We start from the raw sequence: 16898 nt of genomic DNA on the forward strand, positions 1-16898 counted from the left end.
TCCTCCACAATTAGACTGAAGAACAAAATGACAGCAACTTGCCTGTTCCCCTTCCCCCAATTCCCCAGCACTGTTTCCATCCCCCCAATTTCCCAATAAAAATCTTTAAAAAAATAAATAAAGATTATAGCATCTACCTCATAAGTTTTTTTGGAAGGATTAAATTGGATTCTTAGTCCATGCAACAATCTCTTAAAATACAATATTCTCAGATCTGTCTTTCAAATGCTTCCCTTGTGTGTTCTCACCAGCTCTCCTGCTAACTGAATGTTCATTAAAAGTTACCTCAAACTCATTTCTCTGAATAACAGGAGAAACAGATGAATATATTAAGTCTCTTAAGATAACCTTGCTTGGCACTTGAATAATAGCACTTATAAACTCCGAGCAACATAAAAATGGAAGCCAATCTGATGATGCTATCACCTGGCTCTATGATCTTTTCACAACTCAAAATGGATTCTGCCCCCTTTCAATTTGAAGCACTTCAGGGGCCCCCCATTCTCTATAACAGTGGTCCTCAAACTTCCCTGTACATCAGAATCATCTGGAGGCCTTGTTAAAATAGACTTCTGGGCCCATGCCCAGAATTTCTGATCCAGTAGGCCTGGGCAGGGCCTGAGAATTTGCACTGCCAACAATTTCCCAGAAGAGGTTGCTGCCGCTGGTCTGAGGACCAAACTTTGAGAACTACTGCTCTGCATCATACAGCTGAAACACCTGTGCACAGTGTGCAAGTCAGGATATCATAGTATAACAGGTAAGGGCATAAGAGACTTGAGCCAATTCAGCCCTACCATTTCCTAGCTGTGTGACTTCTGGAGTTATTTTATTATATTACTTGTTGCCTTAATCTCTTCATCTGTAAAATGAAGATAATTTTAATAGTGCTTTCCTCATAGATTTGTTGTGAGGTCAAATGAGATAATACCTATAAATCCTTTAGCACTGGGTCATGCAGAGTCCTCGGTCCAAAAAATGTGACCAGCTCTGCAAGGCCCCTCCAGGAGCCCATTTTTACATCTTCAACCTCAAAGTACTAAGCGGGGACCTCCTCTCAAATACATAACTCCTTTCCACCCTTTTGTTGCTTGCCTCATGGCTCTTCACCATCCTGAGATACCTTTGCTTTCATTCTACTTTGCCTGGTGAACTGTTAGTCTTCCTTTAATACTGAATTCTGACATCACGTGTGCCTGAAAGCATTTCCTAAGCTGCTTAGATGGGGTTAGGTGTTCCTCCATGTGGATAGTCTGTTCTCTGCCTTATATTTGGGGTGTATATTCCTGATGATGATCCCATGGCAACGAAGGTGAACTTTGTGCTTTGTTTAGTTCAATCTCTGAGAGAGACACGTTAACAGTTAAAAATAAGGGTCAGTATTGGAGATGTCAGGGTGGGAAAGTAGGGAATGAGTTGCTGGCAGTAGCAGGTAAACCCAGGAAATACATAACACTCTTATTAACAGGAAGAAGGGAGGCTTTTATTCTAAAAAGAGTGCTACCTAGTTCATTGTGGTGGGCAGAACAATGGCACCCAAAACATGTCCTTGCCCTAGTCCCCAGAACCTGTGAATAGGTTACCCTCTATGGCAAAAGAGGACTCTACAAATGTGATTGAATTAGGGGTTTTGACTCTCGGCTTTACCGTCATCTTCTTAGATGCCTCCGCGTCATGAGAGCCAAGCGGAGGAAGAAGCGAATGCGCAGGCTGGAGTGCAAAAGAAGAAAGATGAGGCAGAGGTCCAAGTAAACCGCTAGCTTGTGCACCCATGGAAGCCACGGGAGCAGAAATGAGGAAAGCCAGAGGCCAGGGACACTGGAACAAATTGTTGGATTGCTTGCCTAATGTCCAGGACTTCTCAGTGGATCTAGAACATACATTGCCATCTGTTCCCTGCGACCACCTTTTGAGAGACCCACTTTGCTCGTACAAAAACAGTCCTTTGCTCTGGACCTGTGACATTCTGGACAAGTTTTGTTCTTAGTTGTGGCTGAATGTAACGTGTACAATAAATCATCTGCTGTTAGCTGAAAAAAAACCACAAATTAAGGATTTTGAGATGGGGAGGTTACTCTGGATTATCTGGGTGGCCCAGAGTGATCACAAGGTTCTCCGTAAGAGGGAGACAGGTGGATCAAAGTTAAAGAGAGGAGATGGGATGATAGAAGCAGAGGTTGGAATGATGCACTTCGAACATGAAGGAAGAGGCCATGAGTCAAAGGATACACGTGGCCTCTAGGAGCTGGAAAAGGCAAGCACACAGGTTCCCCACTACGGACGCTAGAAGGAACGAAGCCCTGCTGACATCTTGACTTTAGGACATCTGACTTCCAGACTCAGAAAATAATAAATTTGTGTTGTTTTCAGCCAGTAAATTTGTGGTAATTTGTTACAGCAGCAATAGGAAAAGTGTAAACACTTAGACTGCATGGTTAATTATAGTTTGCCCAGATTCTTTACCTTGAGTTTCCTAAATTCTCTTGCAATTGATGTGAAGGCAGTTCTGAAACAGGCAATTAAGTGCTGTCCAAGGGCCTATGGGATGTCAGCATAGGTCAGCAGATTAGCATGTCTTATAAGCAGATCCTACCCCAGTGTCACTCAAAAGGGATCACGTAAGGACATTGGTTCGGATGTTGCAGAACCCAGAGGGCATCATGGTAGACTCACACTATAAAGACATGCCTGGAAGGCTATGTTCCACTCCCTGGATGCAGATGAAGTTAAAGCTATCCCAGATGTCTAATTTCATGAAGAATGGTACTCTTTGTAGAGAAAGCCTTGGAGGCTTACGCTCAGGGGAGCTGGTAATGGTCCCAAATGATGACAGCACTATGGCCAAGGATTCCTGGGAGAGCTTTGATCTTCATTATTTTTCGTTATGAAGATCAGTAGGGTGTCCATGTGTGTCTGTAAGAACTGACATCTATTTCAAAAGCAGGAGTCGATGATTTGTTGGGAGCAGTGAACCTACTGGGTGGGTTCATGGTCCATGGACCACAGATGGATTGCAAAGCCACACTCCCAGTGGTATATATGAGTGTGTGTGTTTGTGGTGGAGTATGTGTATGTGGGGTGTTTTTCAGCTTATGGAGAAGACTTCTGAAGACAGTTCTCCACAGACAAGGGAATTAGATCTGAGCTTAAATGGTGGACAAGGCTCCTTCAGGTTGTGGTCAGGTAATGAATCATAGAGAGCAGAAGTAAAAGATAAGCAGACTCAGAAGGATTCAATACAAGTATGTCTACAGCATTAAGGTCCCCAATGTTTCTGGGACACCGATCAACAGCTTCAAGGGCTGCAGAGCTACTGAGGGCAGGAGGACACTTAGGCTCTGTGCTCTGAGGGCAACAATTCATCAGCAACTGCATCTTTATACCTGGAGATGCCTGCCAGGCTGCGGGGACAACCTGCAACCTAGGGCAACCCCAGATGGCTTCTGTCAGGCTCCCACAGCTTATTTCTGGGGTACCAGGTGAGGTGACAGGGTATCACCTGCCTTTGGAGTGCAAGACTGGGTTGTGGGAACAGTGTCAGGCCTGCCTTTCTGGCCAAGGTCTTTGGGGACGTGCAACCCAATTCTTCTGCAACAAAGGCCTCAGAGAATATCTTCCTACCCTTTCTGGACTAGCAGGGGGCCCATGGACCTTCATGGGAACCAGGCTTGGGTGTGGGGGTGGGGCATCTCTAAGGGGACCAAGGGAGGCTGGGAAACAGGATATCTGGAAAGAAATATCCTGGGATGGGCAACATTGATTGGATCATGATCTGCTCTGATGCCTGATGACAATCAAGGACTAAGAAAAAGAAACTTACCTACATTCATGGAATTTTGTACATAATTTCAAAAGGGAATTTCAGAATCATGAAACCCATTGACTTTGTGTAGTGGTCAGTGGATCCTGAGGTTCAAAATTCCTCATTGAGACCTAGAGAACGGGTAGACCTGGAACTATATTTGAAGGGAAAGGTCTGTAATGTGAAGACAGAGGTTTTGGAGCTTGGAGAGAGCCCCTGAAATAATAGTTCACAAAGTGGGAGCCACTGTTAGAGTATTCTGGTGCCCATGAGTGGGTATGGATTTGTTGAGTCAATTCGGACAGTCCAGGAGTAAGGGGATGTCATTAATTGATGCAGGGAACTATGGAGAAGGAAAGGGTTTTGGAATGAAGACAGTGAAATCATTTGGGAATTTCAGATGGCGTGGGACATCCATGAGAAAGTGCCCCGTCAGCAATATAAGCTTGGTTCTCAGGAGAAGGGCTGAAGCTAACAGTTGAAGAGTTATTGGCTCCAAGGTGGAAGCTGAAGCCATGGCTGTGTGTGAAATGTACCAGGAAGGGTAGTTAAAAGGAGAAACAGGGAGCTGAGGATGGGACCCTCACACACTTAAAAGGGAGAAATATTTGTCAGGGAAGGACCTGCAATGGACACGCTGGTGCTCACTTCACTCTCCAGTGTGGCTGCAGGCACTGAAATCCCCAAGCCTTAGGCAATTATTTTTCAGTAAATTTATATCTGAAGTGGATTAGGAATCAGTGCGTACTTGCAACAAATTCCTCTGTAATGAAGGCACAGCTCTTTTGTGGTCTTCATCATCTCTGTAGATGAACCTCAAGTTCTTCCTACCTTGGTAGCTGGTATATTGCCTTATCTCATGATACAGAAAACTCAAACGGAATATCCCAACTGATCTAGGTATATTTACAGAAAGGAAAGATCTTTTATGGAAAGACACTCTTCGCAGTTACTCTGAAAGACACTTGCCTCGTTCTTAAATAACCAAACTAACAAAAAGGACATAAATTTTCAGGGGTCAAAGTTGGTTATGTTTTGGAATTGGTCACACTGCTTTTTTTATATATCTTGAAATGTGACTCCTGTTTACTTGAAGATAAGCCCTGAAAAATAATAGTAGACCTAGTACTAAGAGTAGAAAACCCTTATATATAGCTCACTGTTCTACATATATTAATTCAGTCATTCTTTACAACAACCCTAGGAGATAGATAATATTATGACCCCCGTTTTACAGATTAAGAAAATGAGATACATTTTAGAAAGCCAATAAGGCACCCAAGTTCATTTAGCTAGTAGTGTCAGGGTTGGGATATAAACCTGGTTGTCAAAGTGTCCTTTGATAGATAATTGGATAAAGAAGACATGGTATATATACATAATGGGATACTACTCAGCCATAAGAAAAGATGAAATATTGCCATTTTCAACAATATGGATGGATCTTGAGATCATTATGCTTAGCAAAAGAAGTCAGACAGAAAATGTCAAGAACCATATGATTTCACGCATATGTGGGATATAAAACTGAAAACAACAAAGGAACAAGACTAACAAAGAAACAAAAACTCATAGACACAGACAACAGTTTAGCGGTAATCAGAGGGTAACGTGGGAGGGGTGGGTGGCAGAAGTGGGAAAAGGGGTCAAATATATGGTGATGGAAGGAGAACTGACTCTGGGTGATGAACACACAATGCAATATACAGATGATGTATTATATAAATGTACACTTGAAACCTATGTAATTTTACTAACCAATGTCACCCCAACAAATTTAATAAAAAGCTAAAAAATAAACCTGGTTGCAGTGTGCATGCTCTCAATACAATGCTATGTATCCTCTATCACAACTGGATTGAGTTCATTATAAACCAATAAATTCACAAGCAACTAAAACCTATGCTACTAATTTGAAATATACAATATTTTCAAATGCCTGAATTCAACTAGGACATTTCAAGTTGTGCTGTGAGTGTAGACATGTACTGGATAGTATTAATAGCACTTAACACTTATTGAGCACTTTCTAGGTGCCAGGATTTGTTCTAACTGCTTTACCTGTATTAGCTACTTAATCCTTAAACAGCTATGAGGAATTCAAGACATAGAGGGGTTAAGTAGCTATAATAATGTTAATCATATCTTATATGATCTGATTATAAAATGATATACTTTTAAAGTACTTTGAAATAGTCAAAGCACAAAAACAAAATAAGTCACCCTTCTTATTCTTCATTCTAAAAACTCCAAATCTCTGAGCCTCAAGGACCTTAAAGTATTTATAATTAAATAGAAACTTGACACTGAACTTAAAATTAATCTCCAGTCATATACTTCTCTGGGTGATTTTCTTTTCTAGTTTAATCACAATTCATTCTAGATATCCTGTAACAAAGGCTAACTGATTAAATTAACTACCAACCAACCCTCTTTATACAGAATAGCAAGAAAAAAATGGGAGAAAGTACCTGGTTATATACACCCATACAGAGAACAAAAAAAGGAAGGAAATGTGCATGGCTGCTGCCGTCCTGCCAAAGGCTGCAGACAGCAGCCCTGTCACTGCCGCTTCAGCACCATTGGACCTGCTGGGTCATCTGTGGCTCACTCAGCAAAGCAGCTTGTGTGACAGCGTGGATGTGTGGCAGAGCTTTGTTCTGGGATCCACTCAAAATGAGCAGCTTTTCAGATCATTCCGTAAACAGGCCAAGGTAACATTCCCATGTCAGAAATATGCTGCCTCCCAAATCCAAAGAAGCCCACTGGACTTTGTGCTTCTTTTTTGGTTGTAGGTAGGACAAGACACAACCATGTACCCTTCATCTTAGCAGGGATGCCTCGCACCACTGGGTTCCTAGAAATCTCACTAACGTAGAAGACCCCTGAATTTTTCTTGCATTCTTTCCCACCCTCTGACCCACACATGTCTTACCAATAAGTCTAGAGTAGTTGTTGCTTCTTGCTCATCTGGTCCAATGTCATCAATATAATGGACCAACATGATATTTTGTGGAAGGTAAGGGCCATTAAGATCCTTACAAACTAAATGATGACATAGGGTTAGAGAGCTGAAATACCTCTGAGGTGAGACAGTAAAGGTACGTTGCTGGCCTTTGCCTGCTGAAGGCAAAATGTTTCTGGTGGTCTTTATTAATAGCTGGAAAGAAAAAAGCACTCGCTACATCAATAGCTGCATACCAGATACCAGGGGGGGTGTTAATTTGTTCAAGCGAGGAATCGGCATCTGGTAGAACCACTGCAATTAGAATTGCCACCTGTCTAAGGTTATGATAATCTGCTGTCATTCGCTAAGATCCAGCTGTCTTCTGCACGGGCCAGGGAGGTGAGGTGGAAGGGAGTGTGCTGGGCATCACTTCTCCTGCATTTTTCAAGCACTAATTTCTGCAATCCCTCCAGGAATGCACTATTGCTTGTGGTTTACTATTTTCCTCAGCAGAGGCGGTTCTAGTGGGTTCTGCTTGGTCTTTCCCAACGTAATAGTCCTCACTTCACAGGTCAGGGAACCCATGTGAGAATTCTAGTAGCCGCTGAGTGTGTCTATTCCAATTATGCAATCCAGAGCTGGGAAATGACCACAGGATGGACTTGGGAGACGGACCTGAGCTGAAAGTACATTGACCGCCTGACTCCTTATGCCCCTACTCCGATTGGGGGCCACAATGATGTTTGGGGTCTCCTGGAATTAGTGTCAGTTCAGACCCAGTGTTTAGGAGTCCCCAAAATGTATGATTATTTTCTTTTCCCCAGTGCACAGTTACCCTGGTAACATGCCACATGACCCTTTGGGGAAGGATGGGAGAAAGATTAACAGTACAATTTTAGCAGTGTACCAAGGTTCTTCCTCAAGGAGACCTGGACCCCACTTTGGTCAAGGGGTTCTGGGTCTGGCTCAAATCTGGGAATTGATTGAAGGGTGTGACTCTCCAATTTTGGGATTCAGATTAGACTTATGTTCACTTAGACCTAGAACTTTTCTGCTTGTCCATATCAAGTAAGAATTGAATAAGCTTCATATCTATTTCACTTCTAGGACCACCATGATCAATTAGCCGGTGGCACAGATCTGTGTTAGTCAAACTGTCCTGACTGATGCTTTGACTCTGTACTCCATTATGGAAACCACGCCCACCTTGCCTGTGGAGGTTGAGTGCCACCACTTGGCTCCTGTCACCTGGGATGCAATTATTCCCATTGCATTTAGGTTTCCCAGTTCAGTGACTGCCGTTTCCCCTGTAAGGTTTGGCCTACAGAGAAGAGGGACTGCAGAGCTCTTCCAGGATGCTGGGGCTCCCTCACAAATTTATTTCCTCAGTCATGGTAACAGGTGTACCTCCTGGCCCCTTCCAGGGTGGGTGAGCAGGTCTTAAAGGACAAACCCACTCTGCCATTCCAATCACCCTGAGACCTATGAGTCCCTTCCTCTACATTAAATAAAGGCAGGCCTGGTATTTCTAACTTTGCTCACTTTGGGGTCAACCTTTTGGTCCATGTTTTAATCAAGAACCAAACAAACTGTTGGAGTCCTTTGGAACTTCTCAAGCAGCATCATTAAATGCAGAACCCAAGCTCATTGAGCCCATATCAGTACATGTGGCCTGATACAATTCTATATTCCTTCCACTGTTATCCCCTCTCCCACCTCCCCCATTCCTAGCTATATAAAGGAGGAAGCTCAAGTCATTCTTTCGGGGAGGAGCGCACCTCCACGCAAGTCTTGAGGCTAGTTTTAGATCTAGAAGCCAAGCAAGACGATGGAGCTGGGTTCTGAGGACAAGCTGTACTGTCTTGCAGGGCTAATGCTACCGGGGATGCCAGTGCAGTTCCCTCAGGCAGCGCAGGGTTAATCCCCTAAACCAGGGTGGGGAGATCACTTCCGCTGGGGCTTGAGAGGCTGCTGCCCCAAGGAACAGAGAGGCTTCTTCTGCTGGGAGTGGAGAGGCTGCTCCCACTGGCAAAGACTCATCCAAATTTAGGAATTCCACAGTCCCCAGCTTCATCAGGGTCTTCCCACAACCCCCCATTCCAACTTTCAAGACCCCATTTCTTCCCAATCAACACCCTCACTTTCACAGTAGATACCTTGTGAGGCTGAGAGTCCAATTTGGAATCCAGCCAGTCCTGGGATGAGACCCTGGGTTTGATTTTTCAGGGATCTCTCAGCCCTGTTGGCTACAGGACATCAGGGTTTCCTTCAGGGCACACTGATGCTTTTAGGTTATTTAGGTGGCATTTAAGCTGGGAATTTGAGTTCTTTTTTTTTTTTTTAAGATTTTATTGGGGAATTGGGAGAGGGAACAGCATTGGGGAATCAGGGAAGGGGAACAGACAAGATGTTGTCCTTCTATTCTTCAGTCTAGTTGTGGAGGATGTTGCTTCACTGGCCCATGTTGGTATTATCATTGCGCTCTTTCCGGGTGAGGCAGTTGCTAGCCAGCCATTGGACGGCCGGTCACGTGGCTCACAGCAGCTCACCCTGGCTGTCTTCCAGCCACTCCCATTGGCTGCCAGCCACTCACGGTAGCTCACCACAGCCCAGCTCCAGGTTGAGCTGTTGTTAACCATCTTAGCTGTAGAAGGCGCAGCGTCACTGGCACGCAGGTGGGATCCAAACCAGGCCCTGCTGCTCAGAGCTGGTATCCCAAACCAACTCTTAACCAGTGTGCCACTCGGCCGGCCCAGGAATTTGAGTTCTTGAGCTTATCCTTTTCTTTCCCCACTTTACCCACTGCCATTAGGAGACACCAGCCGGTCTCATGATACTCATTAGTTTGACAAAAGTGTTTGAAAGTATCACATACGCACATACACAGTCATCTAGATCCTTGCTTCTTATAAGTGGCTTGTTAGGATCATGTCACAGATTACCAGTTAGACATAGTCATCAGCAACTTCGATCAGATTAGAGGGCTAATTCAAAGAAACCCCAGAACCAATTCAGAAAATGCACCTTTCAAATTCTGTTCCTTCAGAGCCACACTTAGTACCAAAACTTTCATCCGAGTTCTCCAGGGAAACAGAATGAATCGGATGTGTACGCAGAAAGATAAGAGATTTATCATGAGGAAGATGGAGGCTGGCAAGTCCCGAGGTCGACAGGGTGAGTTAGCAAGCCGGAGCCCCAGAGAGCTGATGGTTTAGTTCAGTTCTAGCCTGGAGTCCTGAGAGCAAGGACAGCCCATGATACAGTTCTAGTGGGAAGGCTGGCAGGCTTGAGGCTCAGGAAGAGCTGATGTTTCAGTTCAGAGGCAGGAAAAATCCCTGCTATTCCAGTTCAAAGGCCCTCTGGCAGGAAGAATTGCCTTTTACTGGGAAAGGGTTAGTCTTTTTGTGCCATTAACTGATAGAAAGCTGATAAGACCTTCGACTTGGATGAGGCCTACCCAAACCACTTTGCTCAGTCGGCGGATTTAATCGCTAATATCATCAAGAGACACCCTCACAGAAACACCCAGGTTAATGTTTGACCAAATATTTGGGCACCCCATGCCCCAGTCAAGTTGACACATACAGTTAAACATCAAAACAGGCTAAATAATTAAACACCCATCAAGTCTCTTTATGAAGAATAGCAAGAAAAAGAAAGGGGAAAAATACCTGGTTAGTATATACCCACATAGAGAGCAAAAAAGGGAAGTAATTATGCATGGCTGCTGTAGTCTCCATATCTGTCATGTCGTGAGACCATAGTTGATATTTACAGCTCCCCTTCTCTTCTATCAATTCTTTGCACTCTTTCCTTTTACTTATTGCCTCAGTTCAAGAAGTGACACAAGCCTTCAGTTCTAAGAGATATGAGCTCTTATGGTCCTCCCTTTTGGCCACTGTAGTCTTCCACTAATTTACATGACTGGTCACAGTTGTCCTGAGTGGCATCTTTAGAAACTCCTTTGGGTCCCAGACCTAATCAATAACTCCACCATCATTTACCAGAACTAGTTCTCTGTGATAAGTGTTTCCTATGGGCACCTAGTATCCCCTGCTGGATACTAGGCAGCACCCCTCCCTCTAGGAACTTATATGAATGTGAGATATGAAACAAAGTTCATTACTCACATGGTAAACACCAAAAGGATTTCTAGAGAGGATTCCTTTTAGAGTGAAGGAAGAGTGAAGCTTTGGCTTTTACTGTGTCTACCACGTGGGGTCAAGATAGGGTTGCCTGGTTTGAACTTACATCTGGTGCCAGGGAAGGGAGTACTTGGCCTTTCTTGTAGGCATGCCGAGAAATGGGGCAAAGGGGGAAGAGAAAGGAATGGGACTTGGAATTTTTCAGCAGTCAAACACAAATAAATGAAGTCTTTCTTTTTTATTACAATAGGAAATAGACACCTTAAGCAATATAGCAATTTCCTACTTTGACATTTAGTTCAGTTATTTCCAGAACCCCAAAGGGCAGTGGAGAGTCTCAACCTCTATTTCAATGGAGTCGTTGCTAGATTCCTTATCTGAGCATCCCCCTCTTGGTAACGTGGACCACTATACTAAAAGAGCTCCCAAACAGAAGTCCTATGAATGGGTTATCAGGTAAATAGTGAAAGAAACAATTCCCATTTTCACCATTGGCTACAGATCCATGATTTCTGGCTATGGCGGAAACTATACCACATATTACTCACTGGTTCAAGAACATATATTGTGTATTGTCTAAAACATTCATACATTGCAAGGTCCAGTTTCCCAGCTGGCAACTTAGCTAGCTGAGTCTTCACTTGGCTCTTCCAATATTCTTTATGGCTATTTGTAGGTGATGATGTACATTGTAAGAGAACTTAGCTGTACTTGTTTTGCTATAAAGTGAGTTCCTGGGTCATTAAACAATGTCATGTGTGAAAATATTATGACAATTAAGGCATTCCATAAATCCATGGGTGACAGTACAGACTGAAGAATATGTTTTGTTTCAGTATAAAAACCTCTGCCCTCTTCATGATGGAAGTGGTCTAATATCATCAATCTTCCACTGGTGGGAATAGTGCCATATCAGGGGCTCAGAGTTGATTTCCACCGTTGGCAAATTGGGCACTCAACATTGGTTAGCTAAGACTTGATGAAGGCCAGCCAATGTTGTTGAGCCTGTGCATTATCTCCATCCTTGCCACCATGACCGCTTTGTACATGAGTGTATTGAGCAAATACTGGGGTGAGTTGGGAAAGACTGATTGACCTATACTGAGCATGTCACCAGACTGAGGGTTTTTCACGTTATATTGAACAGGTGATATTTTAGTAAGATGCCCACTTATTTCAGATTAGGTCATTTGATCACTGCCAAAGACCTCTGAAAATTAAAGTATTCTCATTTCTGCCCAACCACATGACCTCTACCCTTTAGAACCCTATCAACTCCACTAAACTAAGGAAACTCATGTAAATGATGGCATCTCCCAGTGTTATTCCCAGGCTGCTGAGGACAGTCACTACAAGCATTATAAGGATTTGGGGGCTCCCTTTATCAATGCGCTTTGCAAGAGGCCTGTGCAAAAGGAATGTACAGTAATGCCTTGGTTTGCGAGCATAATTCGTTCCAGAAACAAACTACTCATATTGCAAGACATCACTCGTTTACCATGCTAAAATGTATTAGAAATGTTTGCTTGTCTTGTGGAACACTCACAAACCACGTTACTCGCAATCAAGGTTTTACTGTACTTTGCTCCCACCTCATGTACTTTGTGAGTCTAGGGTGAGAGGATCATATAAAATAAATACATTCCAACATCTTATTTCCCTGAAGCTTTGGATCCTACCCTTTATATTATACTGGGGATATCTGGCATCTCAACTTTATTGAATGTAATCCATCATTGAGTGTGGGTTTTAGTCAATCAACCAAAGAAACTGCTAGAGCTCCTCCCAGATGCTCAAGATAACATCCTGAACCAAAATTTTCTGATAAGTGGACCCATATGAATATATTCAAAATGACCCAGCAATATGTTCTGTCATTTTTGGACTAGAAACCTAAGAATCCCGTGTCATACATATTCTTAAGACTTCTATCCATAAAAATTAGTACAATCTTGAAATTTTGTTTCAGTGTGAATATTATAATCTCCTGGGTTATACCTTGTGCTGTTATCCTGGTGGTATTCTGAGGTTAACCCCCAATTAAGAGTCTAGAGGTGATGAGGGATGGTGGGTGAGCATCTTAAAGAGAATTAGCATTAATGTAAGACAATGTCCTCAGGTGAGGTCATTAAAGAATTTCAACTAAGGGAAAGCTTGTCTCCTCAGAGAGGGTAAGAGGGGCAGCTTCTGTTGGCAAGGAATATTAACAGATATTTAGGGGTTCGAGATTCTAAGATTTGTCCAAATCCACTCTATTTTCCCATTCTAATTATCAGAGTCCCACTCATTCCCAATTCAGTGTCCTAACTAGCATATAAAAGACCTGGAGAAATTGTGGATTTATAATATACTTTGTAATCATGCAATCCACAGAAGCAGATTTTGTTCTCATAGTAAGCTTTATCAATTTTGAGAGACAAAAGATTTTCTAGCTGACTTTGCCTTGAGTGAGGAATTTAATTCTGAGCCTGTCATTTTTCTTCCTATCAGCTTCCAACTGCAATCAGTCATAATATTCAGCAAAGAACCTTGTAATCTTCATTTCCACCATAAAAGTCAATTGCAACACTAATTTGGTATTCCAAAGCTTGGTTTTCAATACACATTTTATTTCTGACAGTGACTGTTGATAATTTTAAGCATCTGTTTTGTTATTGCACATCATGAACACTCAAATCCCCCATTTTCCATTGCTATGATGTCATCAATACATTCAAACTCCATCAGATCAGATATCCAACCCCAGACTTCCATCTTTGAGGGTCTGTTTCCTAGAACCACTCCTGACAGAAAATGGGGTAGCAGTTAATGTTCACATTGGAAATAAAAAATTACTCTAGGTATTTCCACCTAGAGGAATTTAACATAGAAAATAAGTGATAAAATTATTGGAAGAGCCAATAAAAAGGAAGGGGGAGGACAAGTAATGTTACTCTCTCCATGGAAGCCTCTACCCTCACTATAGAGAGACACTCATTTCATACTTGTGTGACCTTATGCTTCAAGAACAGCTGTTAAGGGAACTGCAAGCATCAGCTGATTCTACCACAGGAGTCTGTGTCTGCCACTGCAGCACTAGTCCACCAATGAAAGCCTGCCGGGGAGGGAGTCTTCGAAATAAGGTTTCCAGGCCTTTGGCCTGTGATGTGGAGAGAATTCAGAAGGATTGAGATGGTGCTGAGAACCAACACAAAATATCTGATGTATCTTGACTTTGCAAAGTGGGAAAGAGTACTTGTGGGAAGAGAGGAGAGGAAGGTCAATTTTAGGAACTGGTATGTAGGAATTGAGGATGAGGATCTGGACATAGACTCTCTAAAACTACACGTTACAAATACCTTGGGAATTTTCCATAGTCTGAAGGCCATTAAGCTAAACCTTAGTATGGCCAGGGAACACGCATCCCCCAGCCAGCTTCCTCAAGGCACCCTTCACCTCCTTGTTTCTCAGGCTGTAAATGACAGGGTTGAACATGGGGGTTATAACACAGAAGAGCACAGAGACCAGGATGTCCATGTCCAGGCTGTAGCCCGCACTGGGCTTGCCATAGTTGACGTTGGCTGTTCCAAAGAAGACCACCACCACAGTGAGGTGGGAAGCACAGGTCGAGAAGGCCTTGTTCCTGCCCTGAGCAGAGGGAATCCTAAGGATGGCTGAGATGATGAGTATGTAGGACACTGTGGTGAACAGCCAGGGGCTCAGGCCAATGGTGATGCTGGCCACATGCAGCACAGCCTCGTTGAGAGAGGTGTCTGAGCACGAGAGCGCCAGGAGCAATGGGATGTCACAGAGATAGTGGCTGATATGGTTGGGCCCACACAGAGTGAGTGTGGCTGCCAGCACTGTGTGCGCCATAGAATTCACCAGCCCACACAGCCAGGACCCAGACACCAGACAAACACAGACTTTCACACTCATGAGGACTGGATATTGAAGAGGCTGGCAAATGGCAACATAGCGGTCATACGCCATAGCCGCCAATAAGACACCCTCAGTACCAGCACACGTCACGAGGAAGAAAATCTGGGACAGGCAGCCCTCGTAGGAGATGGTCTTCTTCTCCCGGAAGAAGTTCACCAGCATGACTGGGACGGTGGTGGATGAATAGCAGATGTCCAAGAAACTCAGGTTGCTGAGGAAATAATACATTGGGGTGTGGAGGGCAGGACTGACCCTGGTGGCTGTTATTATGAATATGTTCCCCAGGAGTGTTGTCAGGTAAATGAGCAAGAAGATCAGGAAGAACATCCCCTGTAGGCTGGGATGGTTGGAAAATCCCAAGAAGATGAATTCGGTGACATCTGTTTGATTGCTCATTTCAAATGCTATCATAGCTACAAGACAATGAGAGTGAAGAAGCCATAGTGAGCAGGTACGTAGAGCAGCCCAGGCAGGTATGTCAAACAACGTTGGATATGGAACAGTCTGGAATGTGGAGGGAGGTGTGCAGGAGTGTCTTCAGAGGCACCACAACTTCTCACTGAGCAGATCTAGCCAGCTCAGGCCCAGGGGCCTCCTGCAAATTTATATGTCTGCTGGTGGGTGAAAATAAATGCAGACTTGGTTAAAACCAACAACAAGCCATCAACCCTTCCCTTAGTATGAACTCATTTCTACCTCTCATCATTGCCCTTTTTGTTAAGTATCTTATTTTCTTTAAGAAATGAAATTTTATTGTAAGAAATTAAGAAAATGTAGAAAGATATAAAGAATTTAATCTCCCTCAGAATCAGAATTAGTGCTGCCTTTCAGTGTACTTCATTCTAGTTTTTTTTTTTCAGTTATGTAAATCTTGAGTTCTATTTATAGCTTTAAAATACTAGGAGCACAAGTTTCCAGATTGGAAAGAAAGGCGTAAGAGTATCTCTATTCACAGATGACATGGTCCTATATATAAAAAATACCAAAGAACCCACAAGAAAGTAACTAGAGCTCATAAACAAATTAAACAAAGTTGCACACACACATCATATAATCATAGCTTGTGTTTCTATACATTAGCAATGAAAAATCCAAAAAGGAAGCTAAGAAACTCCATTTTACCATACACCTAAAAGAATTAAGTACTTAGACTAAATCTTACAAAAGAGGTAAAAGACTTGTACACTGAAAACTATGCAATATTGCTCAAAGAAATGAAAGAAGACATAAATAAATGGAAAGGCATCTCATGTTCATGAATCAGAAGACTTAACATTGTTAAGTTCAGGACTACCCAAAGTGATCTACAGATTCAACACAATCCATATCAAAATTCCAGTAGCCTGTTTCCACAGAAATGGAAAAGCCAATCCTCAAATGCATATGAATTGTAAAGAGCCCTGATAGCCAATACCATCTTGACAAAGAAAAATAAAGTTGGAGGACTCAAACTTACTGACTTTGAAACTTATTATAAAGCAACAGTAATTAAAAGAGTTTGGTACTGTCATTAGGACAGATATATAAACCAAAAAGATAGAATAGAGAGCAGAAATAAGCATAAATAAACTTTCACATATATGGTTAATTGAATTTCAACAAGGGTCCAAGACCATTCAATGAGGGCAAGGACAGTCTCTTTAACAAGTGGTTCTGAGAAACTGGATATCTACATGCAAAAGAATGAAGTGGTCCCTTACCTTATACAATACACAAAACTAACTCAAAATGTATAAAGACCTAACCTTAAGAGCTAATATAAAACTCTTAAAAGAAAAAATTGGGGAAAATCTTCATATCATTGAATTTGGCACTGTTTCATGGATATAACACCAAAAGTACAGGAAACAAAACAAAACAAAATTGATAAATTTTACTTCATCAAAATTAAGCAAGTGTCATCAAAGGACACTATCAAGAAAGCAAAAGACAATATATAGAATAGGAGAAAATATTCGCAAGTCATATACCTGATAAGGACTTAACATCTAGAATATATAAAGAATTCCTACAACTCAACAACAAAAAATAAAATATTTCAGTAAACTTTCAGGATGCAATATCAATATTCAATAATCTACTG

General features: G+C 42.5%; 1 protein-coding gene across 1 annotated transcript; it reads right to left on the reverse strand.

Annotated features, from left to right (window-relative positions):
* Positions 1-14266: 14266 nt before the first annotated feature.
* Positions 14267-15226, reverse strand: LOC109373695 (olfactory receptor 1052-like). Its single transcript, XM_019627781.1, has one exon. It carries the CDS (start codon positions 15224-15226, stop codon positions 14267-14269), a length of 960 nt encoding a protein of 319 aa, XP_019483326.1.
* Between the last annotated feature and the right edge of the window lie 1672 nt (positions 15227-16898).

This window comes from Hipposideros armiger, unplaced genomic scaffold (genome assembly GCF_001890085.2).
Source record: "Hipposideros armiger isolate ML-2016 unplaced genomic scaffold, ASM189008v1 scaffold_741, whole genome shotgun sequence".
Lineage (NCBI taxonomy): Eukaryota > Metazoa > Chordata > Mammalia > Chiroptera > Hipposideridae > Hipposideros > Hipposideros armiger.